Source organism: Capsicum annuum, chromosome 1 (genome assembly GCF_002878395.1).
Source record: "Capsicum annuum cultivar UCD-10X-F1 chromosome 1, UCD10Xv1.1, whole genome shotgun sequence".
Taxonomy (NCBI): Eukaryota; Viridiplantae; Streptophyta; class Magnoliopsida; order Solanales; family Solanaceae; genus Capsicum; species Capsicum annuum.
In genome coordinates, this window is record NC_061111.1 from 41,796,069 (window position 1) to 41,818,987 (window position 22,919).

At 36.2% G+C, this 22,919-nt stretch overlaps 3 protein-coding genes across 6 annotated transcripts; 1 reads left to right on the forward strand and 2 right to left on the reverse strand.

The window, feature by feature from the left end:
* The first annotated feature begins 3,418 nt into the window (after positions 1–3,418).
* On the forward strand, positions 3,419–14,602 carry LOC107872723 (actin-histidine N-methyltransferase). 2 transcript variants are annotated; one of them, XR_007044153.1, is made up of 17 exons: positions 3,419–3,571; positions 3,668–3,758; positions 4,799–4,973; positions 5,056–5,161; positions 5,432–5,514; positions 6,181–6,207; positions 6,323–6,489; positions 6,626–6,736; positions 7,729–7,809; positions 7,928–7,992; positions 10,457–10,513; positions 11,048–11,119; positions 11,219–11,467; positions 12,213–12,328; positions 13,017–13,112; positions 13,237–13,443; positions 14,436–14,572. XR_007044153.1 is itself a non-coding variant. In XM_016719356.2 (16 exons), exons 1-16 carry the CDS (start codon positions 3,521–3,523, stop codon positions 13,379–13,381), a joined length of 1,692 nt encoding a protein of 563 aa, XP_016574842.1. In that variant the 5' UTR covers positions 3,419–3,520; the 3' UTR covers positions 13,382–14,602. The 2 variants fall into 2 exon arrangements, 1 of the variants encoding a protein (XP_016574842.1); XM_016719356.2 differs by having other exon boundaries at positions 13,237–14,602.
* Positions 14,524–17,257, reverse strand: LOC107872727. Of its 2 annotated transcripts, XR_001674958.2 has the most exons (4): positions 16,841–17,254; positions 15,605–15,816; positions 14,703–15,162; positions 14,524–14,550 (listed from the first exon to the last, which is right to left on the reverse strand). XR_001674958.2 is itself a non-coding variant. In XM_016719357.2 (3 exons), exons 1-3 carry the CDS (start codon positions 17,061–17,063, stop codon positions 14,779–14,781), a joined length of 819 nt encoding a protein of 272 aa, XP_016574843.2. In that variant the 5' UTR covers positions 17,064–17,257; the 3' UTR covers positions 14,536–14,778. The 2 variants fall into 2 exon arrangements, 1 of the variants encoding a protein (XP_016574843.2); XM_016719357.2 differs by having other exon boundaries at positions 14,536–15,162; positions 16,841–17,257.
* Positions 17,258–18,664: 1,407 nt separating this feature from the next.
* LOC107872746 (UDP-galactose/UDP-glucose transporter 4) lies at positions 18,665–22,570 on the reverse strand. 2 transcript variants are annotated; one of them, XM_016719359.2, is made up of 7 exons: positions 21,977–22,558; positions 20,770–20,798; positions 20,463–20,667; positions 19,654–19,896; positions 19,436–19,537; positions 19,253–19,360; positions 18,665–19,120 (listed from the first exon to the last, which is right to left on the reverse strand). In XM_016719359.2, the coding sequence occupies exons 1-7, from the start codon at positions 22,100–22,102 to the stop codon at positions 18,863–18,865; spliced, it is 1,071 nt and encodes a 356-aa protein (XP_016574845.1). In that variant the 5' UTR covers positions 22,103–22,558; the 3' UTR covers positions 18,665–18,862. The 2 variants fall into 2 exon arrangements, with proteins under 2 accessions (XP_016574845.1, XP_016574844.1); XM_016719358.2 differs by having other exon boundaries at positions 19,253–19,537; positions 21,977–22,570.
* Between the last annotated feature and the right edge of the window lie 349 nt (positions 22,571–22,919).

Below are 22,919 nucleotides of genomic sequence, written 5' to 3' on the forward strand. Positions count from 1 at the left end.
AGTCTATGCATTTTTTTATTTTTTTTTTCTTTTCTGTTTTGATTTTATTCCAATAGGAATAAGCAATCTTCATGGAAGATCTGCAACTAATACTTCCTACAATATCTATTAAACAATAAAGAGATAAAATTTCAAGTATTGAACTTAAATTGATTTTCTTGTTTTCTAGAAGAACTACTTTACTTTGCAACTTCTTTAAGTTTTTTTTATTGGTAAAAAAAGTCCATGTGGCTGTATTTTAAAAGAAAAAAAATAAAAAACGCTCCTGATTTCTTTTTCTTTTTAGTTTGTTGCCACATCGGCTTTTAGGGTGTAAACAAATTCACTTTTAAATAATATAATTGTGTAATAGGTCGTCTCAATAGTTTAGGTGTGACTTTGACTTTTCGGATATAGTTTAGGATGTAAATGATGATTTTCCCCTAAAATAAAAAGTATAAGACCTATCTAAACACATTCTTTGATTGACATCTGAATACAGTTGACAGACGACTTAAAATACAAGATGTTTAATATGTGGCAAAGCAGTATTATCAGATCATTTATTTTTAAATTGTGTGAATTTTAGGAGACTATTATCCAAATTGATGGAATAATACGCCCAACAAACATGACAACAAGTAGAAATCAATTATAGCAGTGAATTTAAAGATGACTAAAGGTTTAATAATTCAAATTAAAAATACAAAAGCATTATTTTACATGAGTGCCAGAATTCAAGTTCAAGTATTAAAGCATTATTTTACGGAGAGCATAATCATGTCATATGATTACACATATATTTTCTTAAATTTGATACATTATTATTTATTTGTTTTAAACAAAATGAACTTCATTCCAAGGTGGATATAATTCAATCCAAATAAAATGAAATATAACTGACAATGAAATTTTGAAAAGCTAGAACTATGTGAAATGGTGATATAAAAAATGGTATAATGTCGTTTATGTTGTATCAAAATGTTATTTGATGATTGTGCAGATGTATTATTATTTTATTAAGTTTATATTATTAAATACATTGCATTGAAAGTAAGATGACAATTATATTTTAACAAAACTAAAATGATGTGATATGTTTTAACTATTAAAATTCTTTAATTTCGCGCATCGCACGGGGTACGGGGTACGTATACTAGTATACCTTAAAATGATGGGAGATCCTTTTCAGAAGATATCAATGAGCAGATTAGTGTGCAACCAACAATGAAGGCTTTCTGAAATGGATCTTCATCTTAGACAGCACATGCCAAACAATATACAAGAGACAAGCTACTAATAAACAGGATTTAGCCACAGAGATATCTGTTAGCTGCGAGCAAATTAGAGACGAAAATTGTAGCTAATCTGGACAATGCCATACATAGTGAACAAATGTCTAGTCTGGAAAGCTCTCTTAGTTAATGTATTGTATATCTCAACATAAATTTTGCCATCCGGTATTATTAATCTGAAATATGCATTCCATTTCGCTTTCTCCAACATTTGTCTCGTCATTCCTGTATTCTTCCATCTCTTTAAATCTTCATGTTGAGTTATTAGGCTTCAAGGACTTATATGATGTAGGATAGCCATCTTCGACTCATTCCATACACTACAATCCAACTGGTTTCCCAGAGTTTGGTGCTTCGTCAAAAAATTACCACTGTATTCCGCCTGCATTAATTTCAAGATGTCATAATACGTACTTACATGGAGCAGCAGCCTTAATTGAACAACGACGACACCTGAATTTTCACTAAGATGTTTCAAATATGACGAAGTAAACAAATGAAGGAGCCAAAGGGATTCTATAAAAAATAACTTTAACTACATATAAATATTTTGAGAAGCATCAAGCCTTAGCACAAATTCTTTAAGAGGAGACTTTTTTCTGCTTCATTTCCTTTAATGATTATTAATAGTATAGTACTACATATTAACATTCGTGCTGCTTCCCTTGCCGTTTACGTAAGTTTGTGTCTTTAATTAAGAAAATTTCACGCCATTAGTAATCCAGATAAATTTCTTGGAAACTCCATAATTAGGAGATTGACGAACATTACTCTCAAACTAAAGTATTTTGAGATCAGATTTGACTTGATATTGTAGAATTGTTATGGAACAAAATTAGGATGCAATTATTTTATTTAAAATATCTTATGTTATATAATGGGAGTACAGCTCAATGAAAGATGTAGACACATACTAAAACATTTTGTTGATTTATCAAAACATTAATTAGCTAAATGTAAATCATTGCGTTATTTGTCTAAAGAAAAGGGTTGTGATGTTTTATAATCCATCCATTTTATCATTCGGAAGATCACTTATTATACATCAATTTATATTCAATCTCCTTTATCCTTGAAGCTCTTAACTTTAATTCTTGATTTTTGAAAATAGCATGTTCCGGGTCTAATTTGTCTCTGGGAATACAAATACAAGCTTTTACTTTCATAGTTTGTGATGTCTCATGAAGTGTTTATTACCTATGGCTATGATAAAGACATACATGAGTTCTCTTTTATAGTTGGTTGTTGCCTAAAGATGTACTGTGGGAATAACATCATCGAGGCATTTCATCACGGCTCATTTTCTTATTTTTTCCTGTTTTGGTTGTTAAGAGAACCAAAACAAAGAACTTTTTTTATGACATCTTTGTCTATGATAAGGTATTAAGACAAAATGCATGTGTTATTACAAGTGGAGGATCTCTGTGTTGTTGATTGTAGTCAAGGTCTATACACCAGTTGATACTTCTATTCTAAATTAATCAAACTCATGTTGATTGTGATATGAAAGTTTTGGTCAAGTTCTACACACCAATTATCACTCTAATAGACGTTTCTTTCTCTTTTGAGAATTTAAATTGATTAAAAAATTATTAAAAAATTATTTTTGATTATTAGAAATAATATTCTCTAAGTGAATTGTTCTTCATTACAATGAATAGTTATAGTGCGTGACAATAGGGTCTAGACAACTAGCAGAGACCTGATTAGCAGGCTACATTTTTGTGAAAATTGATTCCATCAAACTTGAGGTGTTTTTTTTCAAATTCTTGATTTGAATGTCTTCGTCAAAGTCTCTACGTCAAGTAATACACATATAGACTTTCCTCTCTCCTCTAAAAATTAAAATTGATCATAATGGGAGTTATTTAATAGTTCAAGTGATCACTCAACTAAGCATTTTTATCTCACAAAGTCACTTAAATATAACTATTTTACTTTGCGATTCACTCAAGCAATTTAGTTATTTTTTCCATTAAAATTTAATTTTATGAATTTTTTATTCAACTAAAGATGAACGGAAATACTCCATTCCTTTATGATTACTTATCCGCTATTGATTTACACGTAATTTTAAAAAATAAATAATAAATAATAAAGTTTTTTTTTTTTTTTACTAAGAATATACTAATAAATTTAAGAGCCCTAAATTTAATAATGAGTAAAGAATAGTAAGTACAGTATTTATTATTTTCCCACGACAATTTTGCGTCGTTGGAAGAGCGAGAGCAGAGAGTGTGTTGGCAATGGCGACTCCTGAAGAAGCTAAGCTCCACCACTTTCTTCAATGGCTACAGGTATCAAAATTGTATCTTGGCAGTTTACCTTTATACCCTTCACCATAATTTTTGCATTAGTGATAATGGGGTCACTAACTTGGACTTCAAATTCAGCTGAACAGAGTGGAATTACGTGGTTGCAGAATCAAATACAGTGATTCCACTAAAGGGTTTGGAATTTTCTCATCTAATCATGCTTCTGATGGTAAAGTTTTCATCTTTTTTTATTTTCTTGCACAAGCTATTTATATTTTTGCAGCATTTCTTGGTGTAAGCCAAGGTTATCTTGGTTTCTACTGTACATTTGTTTCTTTGTAAAAATTATGCTTTTCTTTTTCTTTCTCTCTGTTGGGTCTTTAGGGTGGAGAAGAGGGAGAGAATGTTTTGTTGCAAACATATTGATTTCTGTACTTTTTACTTGAACCTGCAAATGTTTGGATTGATTGAATGACTTGTTGGAAATATATACCAAGAACACAATAATATATGAAGAACACAAAGATGAAGGTTTGATGATATGAACCTCGAGAACAAGATTTGAGGCTTGAAACACGTGTGAAATGCTTTGATGAAACTGATACTTGCTCCCTCTCCTCTGCGAGATTGTTATGGATTGTACACAAATAGTTTTAGTGGGTATGACTAGCCTATGAATTTCTGAACAAAGCAAATAGTGAAGAAATTCTATTGGAAAGCAAGAACTTGAAGTTTTTGTAGAAGAAAAGAATTCTTTGGAGAATGTTGAAGAAGAATACTCTATAAATGAAGTCTGCAGAAGTTGGATTTAAATAGAGTTGTTGGTAACCAAAGAATGAAAGGGTACATCCTTTCATTTAAAAGACACCTCTTCATTTAAAAATACTTATGATTACATTAATTTAAACAAAATTCAACATGATTCTTCTGGCAACATTTACTGCTTAACATGATCCTATGATACTGGTGAAAAAGGAATGATCTTTTGTTCCGTTTAATGTCGTTTGTAGATCACTGGTCCCAGTTTTATTTCATCTTTCTCTTGTGTATATAGGATTTTGTTGTTTTATGATGTATGCATATTAAATTGCAATATTACCCGTCTAAAATAACAGAAGAAAATCTGAGTTGCATTCTTTATCATGGGACTTTTTTCGTTTGTATTGTAGTTCAGTTGTTTTGTGCTCGATGTGAACTTTAATTGTAGGGGAATAAGATGGAAATCTTTCTCGACGTGCATGCTTAATTTGCTTTGTCAAAGTGTATCAGGGATATTATTGGTGGTTCCATTAGATTTGGCTATAACTCCAATGAGAGTACTTCAAGATCCTCTTCTCGGACCTGAATGTAGGGCTATGTTCGAGGAAGGGGAAGTAGATGACAGACTCTTGATTACCTTATTTCTAACCGTGGAACACTTACGAGAAAACTCTTCATGGAAGCCGTGAGTATTAAATTACAGTGTTTATTCTTAGGTAGAAACTTAAATGTATTTTGTGGTGGCAATAATTGCTAAAAGACAACAGGTACTTTGATTTGCTTCCAACCACGTTCGGAAATCCACTTTGGTTTTCTGACGATGAGCTTTTAGAGCTTAAAGGAACCACATTGTATCGGGCTACTCAGTTGCAGGTATGGTTTCTTGATTTATGACATACTTTTACTTAGGTGTTTCTCTTTGGCCATACATAAATCCCTGGTACCTGCCACTATGCCACTGTGAGCTTAATAAATAAGTTGGAGGCATTCTTTTTCTCTTTGAATTGGATAGCTAATCCTCCTATCCATTTGTCAGCCTTTGCCCCTGATAGCTAATTGTTTTACTAAATTTAGCATAAATTTTAGCGGGTTCTTCACATTCACTATCGAGCAAATGTGACCTAAGGCAGGTTTCTGTTGCAGAGGAAAACATTGCAGTCTGTATTTGATGAAAAAGTGAAGAGGTTGGCTGAGAAGCTGTTAATTCTCGATGGACATCCAGAAAGGTGTTTATCAATCTTTTATAACTAGTGGTTAGTGTAGAATTCACCCTGCCTGTGCAATGTCATACTGCCAAATGCAAAGTTATACACTGTAATCACCAAATACATAGTATATTTCTGTGCTTAGATTTGGCACAAAGGACATTAGATAATGTGCTGACCACTTCTTGCCTATCGCAAGAAAACCGGTAGCCTCAGTTTTATTGTTAATCATTATTAAAAAAATTGGCTTTTTGCTTGTACTTTGAATCATAACCTTATTATTGGTGAATGTTCCTTCAGGTGGAAAATGGCATATACGTAGTTCCATGCCTGAATGGTTGCTCTGTATGCCGAGCTAACATTGACTGGTGGATTGATGGTTACTTGAACAATTTATGCTAGATAAAAAGCTATATGCTACACTCAGCAGAGTACGATGGGGAATGCATATTATTTTACCCAGTATACTTGGATTAAGTGCAAACAACATTACATAATATGCTCGTCTTTGGCACTTTCACCATTTTGAAGTTGAATGGCTTGTGAGCCGATGTGTTTGTCTAATTGTCTTGTGGTTTTTATGATGTGTTAGACTTTAGTGGTGCATTGGTTAATTAGAAATCATATTCAAATTTGAAAAAGTTAAACTTATGATTAATAAGTTCTAAACTTTTTGCTTTTTGGCAGAGATGTGAAATTCGAAGACTTCCTTTGGTAGGCATCTTTCTAAAAACTAGAGTTTTTCTCTTCTTAAATAATGGCCCTCATCAGTTCAATATTATTTTAATTTTTATAAACTGCTGACACGTTTTTATCTTGCACATCATAGGGCAAACTCCATATTTTGGAGTCGAGCACTAAATATCCCTTTTCCCCACTGCTATGTATTTCCTGTGGATTCAGAAGGACAAGGTAGTGATGTTTCTAGAGAAACCGTCAATTCTGGAACACTTTCTAATGGCTGCGACAGTTTATCTAATGGAGAGTCTGGAAAAGGTGAGGTTAATATTCATTGTTTTTAGTATATATTTCTTCCAGCAATGTCCTCTCTCCAATTAAGGAATCTTATTCTTTCTTCGTAGTATGAGATCTAGTTCTATTCTGTTTATAATTTGAATACCTATGATTTCAGTACCTGAATATGACGAACTCCAAGATAAAGTTGCTTCTGCTGCTTCCATTTCACAAGGAGAGATAGTTTGGGTGGAAGGTCTGGTCCCAGGCATTGATTTTTGCAACCATGGTAATTTTGCTGTCTTTTAGTACTTCTGTTTTTGGATTAGTTCACTAATAATTCTGCTCTGCAATTCTTTATTTGAAATTTTTAGTAATTGCTGACTGATTAATGTGATTATATGGATTAGTTCACTGATTAATGTGATTCTTTACCCAAATACAAATATGCAGTACGAACTGAAAGACGTTTTCCAATTTGCTTCTTCCCTGATGTCTGTAATTCCTTTTGAAGATGAAAAAAAATTACTGCTATCTGTAATTCGTAGAGGCTATTTGTCTCGCCTTTATCCTTTCTCTGTTGACATCAAGTATTTCAAGTGTCTAAGATATATATATATATAATGCTATCTTGTATCTCCAGGACCATAAAACAAAGTTATTCAAAGCATTTTCTTCAATTAGGAGAAAGTATCACAACATTGACTTCAATTGCAAGACTTGTGCAGCTGTTGTTTACTGTGTGGTTTCTGTTGAACTAGACTTCCTTCTGCTGCAAACTCCTTTCCAAAAGATTATGATTTTGGTTTTAGCTTGATAGAGTTGACTTCCATTTTGAAGTGGTACCTCTACTATCTCCAGAAAGCTGTGATTTACAGTAGACACTAGACAGTGTCAATTTATGCTTGTTACAAGACACAGTCAGTCAACTTCTGGTTGGATCTATGTACTTTTGCATAGATTAATGTATTCATCCTTGTACTTTTTTCACTAGCTGTAAAGAGTTGATGAATATATATATGAAGAAGGTGGAATGTGGATATATTGGTAGAACTATTTCAGCTTCATTTTCATGGGGAATTTTTCAGTGCATAATTTATTTCTAGTGTTCTTGATGGTGATCTGCCTTATAAAAGCTGTATCATTTAATTTCAATTACTGGAGCAAGTTGGAACAATCTGGATAGTGTAAATTCATATGCCAACCCCAAGCTAGTGTAGTTATTGGATCACAAAGAACTCTTGTGTTCATCTATTTCCTTTTCTGTTAATTGCTCCATAGATTTCAGAGCTGCAGCAACATGGGAAGTTGATGGAACAGGAGCAACAACTGGAGTTCCTTTCTCCATGTACCTTCTTTCTGGTAGAATTTTTAACCAATTTTTTTTATAATTTGCTTCAGTCTATTATGTTCTTTTTAATCCATACCATACACTCTTTGCTAGTTAGCCAACTAACTCGTGTATTTCCTGATCAAAAAGCTGGAGAAAATCCTTCCACAATCGAGAAGGAGATATCAATTAGCTATGGTAACAAGGGAAATGAGGTACATTCACCTGTTATGTGAGATTTCATACTCCAAATTTAGCATCTGAAGCATTGATTTGCTTCATTTTGCTGATAATTCTGGCCTTCTCCATTGATGAGTTCTCTTTTAGCTTTAGTATGTTTACCACTCTTCATCATCACTTATTATTAATCCTCCTGAGATAAAGGTACATTCATAAATGGTGGCTGAGCGGCTACATTAATGAGCCCTCCTTTGATGTCTATCTAGCTTTGGAATAATGACTAGAAATAATGCAGCTTTTAGTCATATTGCCCTTTTCTGGATCATAAAGCAGTAGAAAAGCATTTCTGGATCTTTCTTTTGACTAGGTTGTTTTGTGGATGTTTGACTACGGAAAAGAATGACCCTTCATGGCAGAGAAAGGTTTGGTGGGGGGAGGGGGGGTCACAAGCAGCTTCTTAATCTCCCTATGTTGCTCTGGCAATGATTGTCATCTTGGAGCACAGAATAAAGGATCTCTGATATCTCTCTTTTTTATTATACATGCAAGGTTCTCAAAGTATGGGACCAATGCTTTTTTTAATGGAGTGTAGCTGCTATGAGTTGATATCCTGCTTGATTGCTTGTAACTGCATTAATCTAATTTTATAAAGCATAATGTGATGCCCCAAAGTTTTGGGGCCTGTCACCCGTCAGGATTGTGCGTGCCAACTAGGCCGCAACATTGTCAGCTATGCAGGCGGCATGTGCTGAGGGAATATGCTGAAGTCGAAGATGAGGCAAAGGGGCATAACATGAGGCAACAAGCATCTATATATGTTGCATGACATGTCCTAAGAGTGCCAAGGTGATTTGGAGAGGGCTTGGTGTGAGCCCAAGGGGGCGGAGGCATGGTGAGGATCGTGTGCGGTGTTCGATGTCAGTGCCGTGCCATTTTGAGCTACAAGTGGAATCTAAGGATTCCGGTTTAGAGTGTTGATATTAAGGGTACCTTATGTATGCTTACCAAATTTGGGGTCATTTGGAGTCCGTTTGGATAGGGGCTTGACTTGGCCAAAGTCCAGTGGCATTGTCGTAATTTGCTGATTGGTCCGAAGGCCATAACTCGTTTCATGTGTATGGGAATGGGGTGAAACTTCATTGAGGTGTGAAGGAAGTCAAGAGAAAGGAGTAGGAACAAATGACACCCAATTTGGAGGTCGGATGGATAGTCTAAGCCACAGTACGATTCTCGGGCAGAATGATGTCTAGTACCAGACATTGGGATTATTTATTTTAAGCATATATAAGGGGGTATACATGGTGGCAGCCTACCAGCCTCCCCCGGGTGTGTCGACAGATGGCCCCCCAAGTGTGCTGCCTTGAGGGACAACCTCAAGGGCCTGCCTTGGCATGTCAAAGGGATGCGCAAGGTACTCATAGGGCTCGGGAACCCTATGGGCAACGCAGGGTTGGGTGGACTAGCGTTGGGCGCCCCGACAAGGCTAGAGGTTGGCTATATGAACCGACAAGCCCCGCGGGCTGTCTAAATGATGGAAGGATGCCTCCAAGCCGATAAAGCAATCGAGATACTCTCCCCAAGAGACTCGTGAGCTAACTTGTGAGCTTGGTCAAGGTTCAGCCAAGCGAGCAAGGGTCCGTTGGCCTAGACGCGCAGTTGTGGGGCGACACTGTGCTATGGAAGTTGGATGCAAGTTGCGTGGGCTATGTTTGGCTATGCCATAAGACATAAGAGGGCATGACTAAGGAAGACGCTTGAGACAAAGGCCAAGAATTGAAGGTTGCCCTACTCAGGCGAAGCAAAGGCCAAGTGCACATGCACAAGGCGATGTCAAGCTTGAGGATAGGACTGTGCATGCTATAGCGATGCCCAGGTCCAGGCGAGGGACGAGTATGTCCGTAGCCATCCCCGGGAGCGCATATGGATGAGATCAAGGATTAAAGGTGCGCCACAAAAGTTGCTCATACGTTGGCCATGTCAGTCGACATGTTGATAGAGCGGCACCAAAGGAAGCAAACCTCTGAGGCGAGCTTCCCACAGGCACAGGATCGTGCTAAAGACCTGGGAAATGAGGAAGGCTGGCCCATAGTTGGGGGAACCATGGGCGTCGCACGGGCAAAATTGTGTGCCGCTGACACAGTGAAAAATGAGCCCGTGACAATAAGCTTTATGATTTTACATTAGACTTTTGAAACTTCCTAGCAAAGTTAATCTGTCCTTTTCCACAGTTCTGAGAATATGTTTATCTTTTTTTTTTTTGTTTTCCCTATTCTTGTTCTTGAGGGATGGCGTTGGCTCAGCGGTAAGCTTGCTTACTGTGGTGTGCTAGGGTCGGGGGTTCGAAACGCCCCTCCAGCGAAGCTGGGGTGAGGGCGCGTAGGTCAGGCCCGGAGTGGTCCCCCCCTCCCAGACACCTACGGAGTAGGTATGAACCGGGTCGTCCCCCTATTCTTGTTCTTTGTATGTTTCATGCTAACATAGGTGGTTATCTTGTGACAGGAACTGCTATACCTGTATGGATTCGTCATGAATGATAATCCTGATGACTATCTCATGGTAATCTATCTGTATGAATATTTAGTATTATGAATCATTATTGGTTGCAACTTGCAATGCATGCTTGATCTAGTTTCCAGCAACTTGCAATGCATGCTTGATCTAGTTTTCATCTATGGCCATTTAAGAAGTTAGAGGTCTGTGTAGACTAAATTAGTATTCAAGGTCTTAATTGAACTTTTGGGCTTCACCTAATATAGTGCATGTGTTGCTCAATATATCAAGCTAGGGCCTTCCCCTAGTATGCTGTCTGCTGTCCAGTCCATTTGTAGTTTCTAGCCTCATAGCTACAACTGAATATGCTTCATAAAGTCAGTTCGAGTGTTATGATTCCATCTTTGAGTTGAACCTCACAGAGCATCAGGCATTAAGAGGTCCATATGGATCAGAATCAAGTGCCGAAGGTTCTTAGTAGAGTCTATCTTTAACTATTCATCCTCGTCAATTTGTTAGGATGCTTACCTTCTTTAACTGGTCAAATAACAGATGGTATTAATCTGGATTAAACATACACAATTGGAACACAAATTTCAGGTTCATTATCCTGCGGAAGCTATTCAAAAAGTTGATTTCTCGGAGTCCAAAACTCAACTTCTTGAAGCACAGGTCAGCAGACTTTGTCTTGCAAATGATCTCATAGAAATCAAACAAGAGTCGGGCTTGGTGTCTATCTATGTGCAGTGATAAGCTCATCTATGTCTGCAGAAAGCTGAATTGAGATGTCTCTTACCACGAAGTTTGCTAAATCGTGGATTTTTCCCTCCGACCAACTCATCTGTGGAAGGCAAAGATAAATCTGTCAGTAGTCAAGTTAGCAATTATAGTTGGAGTGGTCAGCGAAGGACGCCCTCTTACTTGCATAAGCTAGTTTTTCCTGCAGATTTTTTGAATGCATTGAGAACACTAGCAATGAAAGAAAATGAGCTTTATCATGTTTCTTCCCTACTTGAGGAGGTAAAATCAATCTTCAGCAACATCTCTTGGTCTTTCTTTCTTTCTTTCTTTTTTTTTTGAAATGGAAAAGAATGGATAAAAACCGAAATCCCCAAATATGCTTCTGGTTAATAGATCCAACAATTTCAGTTTCAGTTCTGCGAATACTTGGTCGCACAAAAATTTCATGAATCTCGTGTTAATTAGATTATTTCTTTTGACTTCTGCAACTATGTTGATTCATTTGCTCCATTGTTGTGAACTAGACTTCTAAATGCTTCTACAATCATGTGTAATGGATACGAACTGGGTGAAATTAGAACCTCTACTAAAATGCTCTTTCTGAATTTAAATATTACTGCTAATGGAGTAATTTAGAGACATGTTAAAGGACGTGTACAGAATTTTCCACCAATGCCGTAAAAGATTCCATAGATTTTAAACCGACAAAGTTACAAAGAAGTATTAGACTCTCGTACTTCTGCTCACCTTTGGGAGTCATCTGAGAACCAAGATGCGAACACTGCCATGTCTTCTAATTAAGCGTAAAAAGAGTGCAGATGCTTCATCTCCTTGTGAAGGTGTTTGATAGAGCACATACAGGAAGGTGTTATTATGGAACAGACTAAACATGAAAATGTGAGACATAAAATGGTAGTAGTAGGTTTTCTCCATTGGTTTACTTTTTGTCTTATTAATCTTTATAACTGCTTAAGCAAGAAAAAGCCATTACATACAGATCACTAATCTTTTATATTCCTCAAAGCTTGTTGGATCTGGAGGAGAAAGGCAGCCAACTGACACAGAAGTTCAAGCAGCAATATGGGAGGCTTGTGGAGATTCTGGAGCTTTACAACTTCTTGTTGATCTGCTTAACATGAAGTAATCTTCTTCCTAGTACTATCATATGCTGCTAGTGGTAGCCCCAAAGTTATGAAAAAATAGACGTTCATTTTTAGATCCAAAATATGCTTATTGAGCCCTTCACCCACCTCTCCAACCTGAAAGAATGACAGATCAACAGGAATCAAAGAGTCGGCCAAAAGCTGGTTATCCTCCTTACCGTCCTTCTTCCTGAAAATTTTCATGAAATGTCAGGAAGAGCATCTTAATACTCCCTGTTGCCAAAACGTTGGAATTGCATGCATCTATTTCCACTTCCTACATTTCTTGCTGGTTCATAGTTTTCATTCTTTTTTTATGCATAATACAATGGAAAATGGAATTGGTTGAGGTTTGTTGGTTAGGAATGCAGTTCCACACAAACAAACTAACCATCATCTGTAACGAAATGGCTTGATCGTTAGAACAGAACGACCACTTTGATCATTCTCGATTTGCTTCGAGAAATCTATGTAGGAAAAAAGAGAATTTTCATGAAAAACTGTTGCTGTGCTTTAGGAACAGTCTACTCCGTCTTGATCCAATTCTGCAAATTCATAAAATTTGGTGAGCAAATGAGACCAATTGAAATGTAGATTCTCTGTGCTGCTTGTATCTCGACTGTTGACAAATGTTTTTTTCTAGACTTGCTTACTCATTCTCTAAACTTTTTTTTTTTCTCTTGAAGGATGTTGGATCTGAAAGAGGGTTCAGGAACAGAGGATAACGACACCGAATTACTTGAGAAAGCGTTGACCGCCGAAACCTCAGAAGATTGCAGAGAGTATGATCGAAAACTACTCCCAAACTTATACCTTTGAGTGAAGTTTTTATTACCAACATGAAAATAGCATGCATGTTTAGCTTTGTTAAAACTAACTTTATTGGGTGGTTCACTGCAAATCCAGGGCCAGTGGCATTGCCCAGATTCATTTGCTGAGCAGAAATAAGCGATCTAGCATAATATACCGTCGGGGGCAGAAACAGCTAACTCGTCTCTTCCTGAAGGAAGCTGAGCACGCATTGCAATTAGCATTGACTGAGGAACTCTAGTTTCAGCAAGACGGCTCTTTGAGCAGCTGATTAGGAAAAGACAAGCCGAGCCTGCATTTCAGGTACCATTTTCTGACGGAATCTAGATGTATACCCAAGTTTGGACAATTCAAGATGGCTGTTTAAGCAAATATTTTGGTAGTGATTTTGTTTATAAAGAGTATTCGGCTGTGTTAAGCCTTGGCAGATGAGAGTTACGTTGTACCTGTGCTGGTGAGAGCAAGTCGGCACTCATTAGATTAGTTGATATGTGTTAAAAAGGTAGTTTATTGGTTTTCATAGTTTATTGGTTTTCTCAGTCTTCAATCAGGAAAGAACATTACTTAAACAAGGGTTGAAATAGACTCTTGGGTAGACATGAATTTCTTCTACTTAGATTATGCACTCTTGCAGGTTTGAGTTTTGTTGTCACTCCCATGTGTTAGTGGTAATTCTAGTAAGTGCTTCCTGTTGTGCTATTTGAGACGCGAGAAAATCAGCACAAGTAACATTACATTTGAAATAATCATAACAATGAACTAACTACTCTTTGTTGAATTGCTTCTATAATTATTTACTTTAGAATGGATCAAGTTTAAATCTTAGATGCGTCTCTGGTGGAGATCAATCTTCTATCCCAGCAACATTCCTAACTGTCCAACTAATACCATAGGCAACATCCCCAGCAATGAGTCTATTGAAAAGGGTGATGGCCGCGGAATGAGGACAATCTTGCCAGCAATTTTCATCTTGGCAATACCTAGTAGTGCAAGTACAACAGCAGAAAGCACACGGGCACCTATGAATTTCTCTGTCGTCGTTTGTGAAATTGGATGAGCACAGTGAATGCCAGAATAGGGGCACAACCACATAAAATGAAAGCAGCACATGTTATTAGGCCCTTCTTCCATGGTTTCTCAACTTGGTCTTGTGGCAATCACCATGATGTCCCTGTACTTAGCAAATATGTTCACCACCTTGCACCAAGAGCTTGATTCTTTTGGTCATTTTTGATACAGTAGTATTCTCATATCCTAGAAGCCATAAATGGATATACTAACTATCTGACTAACAGGGCAGCATGGTGAATTGGGAAGAGAAGTACCTGAAGAATTGAGTATTTGCAAGTTTTATCCTAAATCGCTGCTCCTCACTCGTAACTTTTGTCGAAAATATGCCAAATGAAGGATCTATACAACAAATATAGTCATAAGCAGGACATTAGATCCTTTACCATAAAGGTACATTAGTCAACTCACTACATATAGTTAGGACAGCAATATTTCAGGATCATTCAGAAAACGATTTTTTGTCACAAAAATGGTTAAAACTAGGAAATCACCAAGTGCTCTCTCTTTCTGTGACTCTTAGCTTGCTTTAACAGGAAAAACAGTTTTATAACGCAATAGAGTGAGCGATCACTCTTCCAAGCCAGCAACATTCCTAAGTGTCCAGCCAATACCATATGCAGCAGCTCCAGCAATGAGTCCATTGAAAAGGGTGATGCCTGCAGAAAGTGCATAATTCTGACCAGCGATCTTGGCCTTAGCTATCCCCAGCAGCGCAAGGGCAACTGCAGAAAACACACAGGCACCTATGAACTTGTGTGTGTCATTGTTTGTGAACGGGATGAGCACGATGAATGCCAGAAGTGGGGCACAACCGAACAAGATGAAGGCTGCAAATGTGATCAGCCCATTCTTCCATGGCTTGTCAGCTTGATCCGGTGGCAATAATCCTTTCTCTGTCGCCATCTTTTCGTCTATCATGATGTCCCTATACTTGGCAAATATGTTCACGACCTTGCATCAACAGCAGAGATTGTTAATCGTGGACAACTATATCACAGCAGTTTTAGAAGACTTATCCTGTTTTTTAGCTTATAGCTCATTTAAGTGGAGACTCTAATCGCAGCAGCATTTGAATACTTATCTGCCTTCTTTTTTTCATGTTGAAGGTCATTCAGAAATATAAAGGGTAACTGACGCAAAAATTTGAACATTTTAATCATTTTGTCCGCGCCTTCCAAGAAACAGATTATAGCTTGAAACATTTGATGAAGTTAGATTCTTAATCATCAAACCACTGTCATTTTCATGGCTAACAGCTAGCTAGAGTCCTAGCGTAGTTATCATATTTCATTCATAAAGAAACACTCCTTCATGGGATCACTGACAAATACTGATTAAAAGATGCAGCTAGAACGAAAATAGAGGAGCATTCAAGTATAGGATGAAAACATACTGTATTAGCATCAGTATCATTCATTCCAAGTTCCTGATAATGTCGAAGTAATTCCTGCTTCTGAGGCCTGTGATGGTTAAGGACATCCCACTCGGTGACTGTCCTCTCCTTGGCAGCGACATCCTTCTCCGTGCTGCTTGAGACATAGTCCCCAAACCCCATAGATATTCCATCAGCGACTAGATTGGCGAAACCCAACACTAAAACATCAACTGCAAGAAAAGGGCATGCACAAAATAAGCTACAACCCATGAATAACCAATTTTAACCTCCTCCTAGGCAGGGTTTAGAGGATCGTAAAATTAGTTTCTTTTAGCCTCCGTAAGTCAGGCGACAGAATTTTTGAGTGACAGATCATGTTAGCTGTTGAAGCTTCCAGTTAGCTAAAGCTCAACTAGTTTATTATGGAGTCGATAGCAAGTTCCAAATGGACAGAACATCTTCAAGAGCAATTCAGTTGAAAATGCTAGTCTGCGTTGTGTGGGATCCAAACTAATTCTTCTCTGTGTAACATCCTTCAGTCCAATGTAGATAAGTGATACTGACTGTTCGTTATGATATACATGAATTCTCAAGTTGAGCTAAACCAGCACAAGGCTGCTATGCTAGACTAATTGTTATACTTTTCTCTAGAAAAAGATTTATTCAAGACTAATCTAACAGTCTGTATTAATGTTAAAGCAATTAATTGGAATAATTTTCCATCATTAGGAAAAGGCTGGGAACAAGTAACTAGTTATCATAGCTCTAAATCACGGAAGCACGAACAAAGGCGAATCTAGGATTTGCAGAATACGGATCCACCATTAAAAAAAAGGGAAAATACGTGTAAAATGAGAATTGTTTCGTCTAGGTAAATAACTCAACACTAAACTAACTGCACCACTAAAATTCTTGTTCTTGTAGTTAAATATCAGGTTACATTGACCTATAGCTATCTGAGAGTAATATAGATAATAATAAAGTACAAACCCTGGTATAACAAGCTAAATGCATATAACTTAAATCCTACGTGATTATCCTCCCACTCCGTCCATCCAATCTAAAGTAAAGTGTCTTATTTTCCTTTTTTAGTCCGTTCCCAAAAAGCATTCTTTCTAGCAAATTTTCCAATTTAAGACCATATCAAGATTTTTTTATTTCTTAAATTCCGTGTCCAATCACACTACTGTTAAGACGGAGGGTGTAATGTAAATAATAAGTGTAAAATACAAGTGGTGCAAAATGGATGAGTACCAGAGGAAAGATGACCAGCAGAGATGGAAGAAATGAGGGAGAAAGAAGTGACAATGGCATCAAGACCTGCATACACAATGCTCTTTACTACCTCTCCTTTCCATGGCTCTTTGGGTCTCCCATTCTTCCCTCTTGTTCCGCTCTCCAACTCTGCATCATCTACTGATCTCAGTAATGGCACTCCCCTCTCACTAATTCCACCCTTCCTGTTCCTTTCCCCCATTTTCTCTCAACAATTCACTTCTCTCTCTCTTTATGTTATGTAAATTTATTTGGTATGGACACGTGTTTAGCTCTTATGCAGTGTTGTGAGAATTTGTCATCCATGGATGTTTCTTCTTCCTCCACGTGCCCTCTTCCACTTTTTCTGCTCTTTTTACCATCTCATAACCGGCGTGTGGCACGCACACACACTCATGAGCGGATCCAGAATTTTGAGTTTCAGTAGTATATATAAGGACTAATCGAAGGGTTCAACTTTTACTATTTATACATAAAAAAAAAAAAAAAAATTATCATGTAAAAATAGTATAATTTTTTTATGAAGATAGTTCGGATGAACCCTGGACCATCCGCCACTGCACACACTACCTTAAATTCAACAACTTTACCCCATTTTTAGGTGAATATGTAAAACCTATCGTTGTTTAAAAAATAATAAAAGTAAAATTTAAATAAGTTACTGTCAAATGTTATAGCAATAAAATATTTTTAAAACACTATATGACTGTGGTGATGTTAGTTATCAATGATTAGGATGATATTGGCTAATAGTAATGGTTGTAAGTAATAGCTAACGATGATGGTCGAAGATAATTGTAGCTACTGATTGTGGTAGTTGGTGAAATGGTTGATGATTGCAATGGACCACTGTAATACTAGTTATATATGATGGTCATGGATGATGATGGTGATTGTTAATATATATATATAACTATAGCTAATGGAGATGATTTTTGATAGTGATAATGATAATTATAAATAATGGCTAACAATAGTAATAATTGCAGATAACGATGATGATGGTTGTAAATGATAAATTATTACTTTTGTAGAAATCTTTGACTAATCAATATTTAAATGATATTAAGAGTTCGCAATAGATATTAATCATATAGAGCTATATAGACTCAGTAAGTGGTAAAATAATAACAAAAGAATGTCCTTAACGGTTAAAGTTTAGATGATTAAAATTCATACACTTTCAAATCTATTATGGTGGGTTATCTTCTTGAGGAAATTCCAAGTAGTCCGTATCCCTAGTAAGATTTTTACTCAAATATCTAAAATCTTTACTCACTTTGTTGGTGATTAGATCACACCCTTTAATGTTACAGGCCGTCATATCACACTCTGAATGTAGTCAAATGTTATTAGCCGTCAGATCACACCCCGAATGTTATTGGCCGTTAGATCACACCCCGGATGTAATCAAGGCTCAACTTAAACTTGAATATTATTAGCCGCTACATCACACCGTGGATGTAATCAAGGCTCTACATAAATCTTAAACAGGTTAAAAGAGACAAACCAAAAGTTAAATAGGCTAAACAAATCTGATACAAAATTAGCGTTCTGCTAATTTTCGGCCACTTGATCCTGTAAATAAACATTCCTAACTGCAGCCTAAACATAAAATTGGAACTAAAAGAAAAATCAGATTATTGTTTCAGAATTTGTACATTGTGTAGTTGCCCATTTGTACCTTGAACTTTCTACTTCAACAATATAATTTTCCTATAGAAGGATATCATTAGTAACATTTATTGTTACTATCACCTAGGAGATCCCCAGCCTATGTAACTTAGAATTACTGCACCCATATTCAGCATCTCAAGAGGACTAAATGCCCAAAGAGAAATAAATTACTTCTGACAAATGTTTACCACCTTAGATGAATTGCAAGAACGTATATATATTTTTTGAGAAACAAAGAAGCCTAGCATTTCGTTGCCATATTACAACTATAAGTTGATCAAAAATTGAAATAATAGACTAAGCTAGAGTCACTACTTTCTGTGTTTAGACCAAAGGTCTCTTCTCTTCTTCCTCGTCAGTGCCTATTTGAAACCTGTTAACTTCAGGATCGCGTGGTTTTTCGGTTTGTTGAAGAGGGAGAATTTTCTGCGGCCTCGGCTGCGGGGGCTTGTTGTCAGGCAACATCTTCATTATTATACACATAGACATCAACAGCAATCCGGTGCCATGTTGTTCGGTCAAAGGCTTCGTGAATATCAAGTATGAAAGCAATAACGTTACAGCCTTCCTTGCAGTTGTAATCTGATAATGTCAACGCGGTTGGTGATTGTACAAATTCAAGCAAATTGTGAGTTCGGGTTGGAGATGTATACATGGTCATAATGAGATGAATCAAACAACTTCACTAAAGGAGAAGTCTAAATAGAAACAAACCATTGTAGTAGTGGCAGCACCAAATATCGCTACGAGGGAAAGGACAGACACTTGTCCCACGAAAGTAGCGCAGGCTTCAAACACCAACACGCCGTAAACATAGGGATGCTGCAGGAAGAAAAGAAAAAAGGTAAGCAGGAAACAAGGTCTGAAACATGATGCATGTGATCTAGTGATAATTACCTGAGCACATGCAGGCCATGCTATCTTTAGTTCTCCTGTTACAATCATAGCCACGAACAAGATAGGAAAGCCGACAATTGTTGAGCAATAGAGCATCTCCATCTGTTAAAGTTAAGCGTTAAACAATCCAAAAGGCTTGAATCAATCACAAGTTTGTCGTGAATGGTTATTCTCGTGATTTAAGCATCATATTGAATGCAAAAGCACATGAAATAAACCTGTGTTGTGTTGGGATTCGACTTGAAGATGGCCTCTTGATAATTCCCCACAAAGGAATCCATAATCAAAGCACCAGATATCATTAGCACACCAATTACGCTGAAATTTGGGGAGGTTTGTGCATCAGCCAAGGTGAAAAGAATCAGGCCTGCTACCAAGAGTACTGCTGATATATATTCATGCGGTGGATATTTTCGTCGCAGACCGGGCACAAAAGCCCCCATTACCATGACCGGCAAAACCTGGAATATTTTTAAATTGGAATGAAGCTTGTAAAGTAACAAACTAAATAAAATTGTATCTCACTTATCAATGAGAGACAAAAATGTTATCCACAATAAAATCAGTCACCAGGATTATATTTAATCATACTCTGTCATTAACTAAGTTGCTCGGACTCTCCAAAGATGTTGCCGCACCCGTGTCGGATCCTTCAGAAATACACTATTTTTGGAGGATCTGACCCCGCCTAGATATTTTTGAAGAGTCTGAGCAACTTAGATTAACTATGAAGAATAAAAAGTTACGACTACAAAAATTCTTATGTTAAAGGAAAGATAGATGTCAAGATGCGCCAAAAGGCACGTGGTTAACCAAAATATCATATTTGTCTAATTTTTCCCCTTATTGTTCTTATTGATAAGTTAAGCTGAAAAACATCTTAAAAATCTTTCGAGATTTATCATAAAATTGGTCTACCACATTTACCAAAGACGAGGATTGTTGGTTGGTATGATTTGGTCTAATAATATCATCTAGGCTGCTTTAACATATAAGAGAAAACAGAGGAATCGACTTAGCTATTCACCTTAGCAGATTTGAACATGATTTGTGCTGGATAGTTGAGGAAAGCCAATGACCCTTTGGTTAACCCATGTGAGCCCATGAGAACTGTAGAGAGCTTAATATAATCCTTCCACGGGTTCACCATTTGCTTTGGCGTAAAACCATTGAGGAAATGAATAAGAGCCACGTAAACCAATCCTTGAACAAAGGTAAAGTACCATCCATAGCTGCATTTAGTCAAATACCGACCACATAACCAAATTAATCTTTAAATGCAGATCAAGCCAAAAATATTTAATGATGAATCATAAAAGGACATGTCAAATTACCTGAATTGAAGCCTATTATATACATATTCCTGTAATTGAACATAAAAAATAAGCTAAAATCAGACATATTCATAACATGCTCATCATGAAAGATATAAAACAACGGAGAAATACTTCGTTTACATAGCTTCTAAGCTAAGAAAAACTGAGTAGTGTTCTAGTACGCACTCGTTCCTTAAACATACTAGATATTTGAAAGCATTTATGCAAATTCTAAATCATGACACTGCAAAAGCTAAAATCAACTTCATCTTTACAAAGGAAAACACTCAAGTGCACTATTAAAGTCCAATATAATATCAATTTGATACCAGGAATAACATGGAACCTTAAAAACTGTAATAAACAGTTAGCTAAACTTGTGTAATAAGGAAATAGCAAGGGCCCTTGAAGTGGAAGTACAAGTAAAAGTTGGATAACATGAATTTCTTTATCTAACAGTAAAGAAAATTACTTCTGCAAAATGGACCACAAAGGGGTCCCAGAAAGAAAATTCTAACATTGTACAGACATTAGAAAACAACAATTACATAAATGAGCTATCATTAATGAAAATAATCTCCACATTATGTTACAAACCTGGTGAATTCGAGCCGTAACGGAGCCACCTTATGATAATTACACTTTTTAGCTATGTCAAAATCTTAATTTAATGATATAAACTATATGTTGACTCCCCTTATCTTCTACGTGTGTGTACTTTTTTCATATTGTAGCTTCGCCATTACTGCTTCAAGACTACATTGCAGAGATAAATCCCTCATTAAAAACATATAATACTGACAAAACTCAGAATTGTCCTTTAATATATTCAATTTTAAATTGAAAACACATAAGACCTCCTAACATGAAATCAAACCCAATCTAAACCAAAAAATTCAAGAAATAGTACCAAACATGCAAAAAGTAAAAGAAATAAAAACCAAAAACTTCCAACTACTAAAAATTCTTGTTGACCAAAAAAATTTCAAACAAACACCAAACAAAACAATGGGCAATTCAATTCATACCTTTATAACAATTCTTGGTGACCAAACACCACATAAAACAAAAATGTGCATAACAAAATACAGATTTAATCAGGTGCGCGAAAACTGACCCAAACACCGCATTTATTATTAAAAAAAAAGATTTACTCAGGTGCGCGAAAGCTGACCGAACACCATAGTTATCAAAAAAAAAAATATAGAGATTCATAAAAACTTGCCTCACAGACGCCATTAACAAGATAGCCAAAGAAGAACCCAGAAGAGCACAAGAGGAACTGTTGCCATCTGGGTCGGGTTGAAAGTGAAATACCAAACAGAAACAGAGCTTGTTCATCATTCTTCATCTTTAAATTATTTTTTCCCTTTTCTGCAAACAATTTGTTTAATTTATTCCAAGGTCGACTCGCCAAACAAAATAAAAAAAGTGTTGTTGGCCTTGGTAATAAATCAAGTTGGCTGATCCAAAGCTTGCATGTTGACTTTGGGCACAGAAAAAATCAGACAAAAATAAGAATTTAAGGTAAACGTATCGGTTCCATTACGTTATCACACACAAAACAAAAATTAAAAAAAAAAAAAAAAAAAAGAAGAAGAAGAACAATTGATCAATAGATACACATGTGGGGTTCAATAAATAATCAAGAAATATAAGAAACTTTGGAGAAAGAAGAAAAGAGAAGATGTATTGGGAGAGAAAGAGAAGGGGGTGGTGGACTGGCAGACTTGGGAGTCTTACACGGTTTTGAGGTGACAGAGTAAAAAGAATGAATAAAAAAAATTCTGTTAAAATCTTTTAATTGCGATTGTATAGGGCGTTTGTCGCAAATTGTACAACTAATAGTCCTTCTGATTTTTTTAAATCAGAAAAAGTTTATAAGAAAAAGAGAAATTAATTATTTTGCATAACTAATACTCCTTCTGATTTCTTGCATTCTTGAGCCAAAATCTACCAAAAACTATTATTATTATTATTTATTATGATTGTCTTTATCTTGAGACATGTAAACGGTCTTATACATCCTTTTCAGAAATTCAGACCCCACTTTGTGTAGATATACAAGATATATTGTTATTATTGTAGAAAATGAGAAATTAATTGAAAAAATTATTTAGTAAAGGAGAAAAAAAATGAATAGGAGTATTATAGCATCAATTACTTTT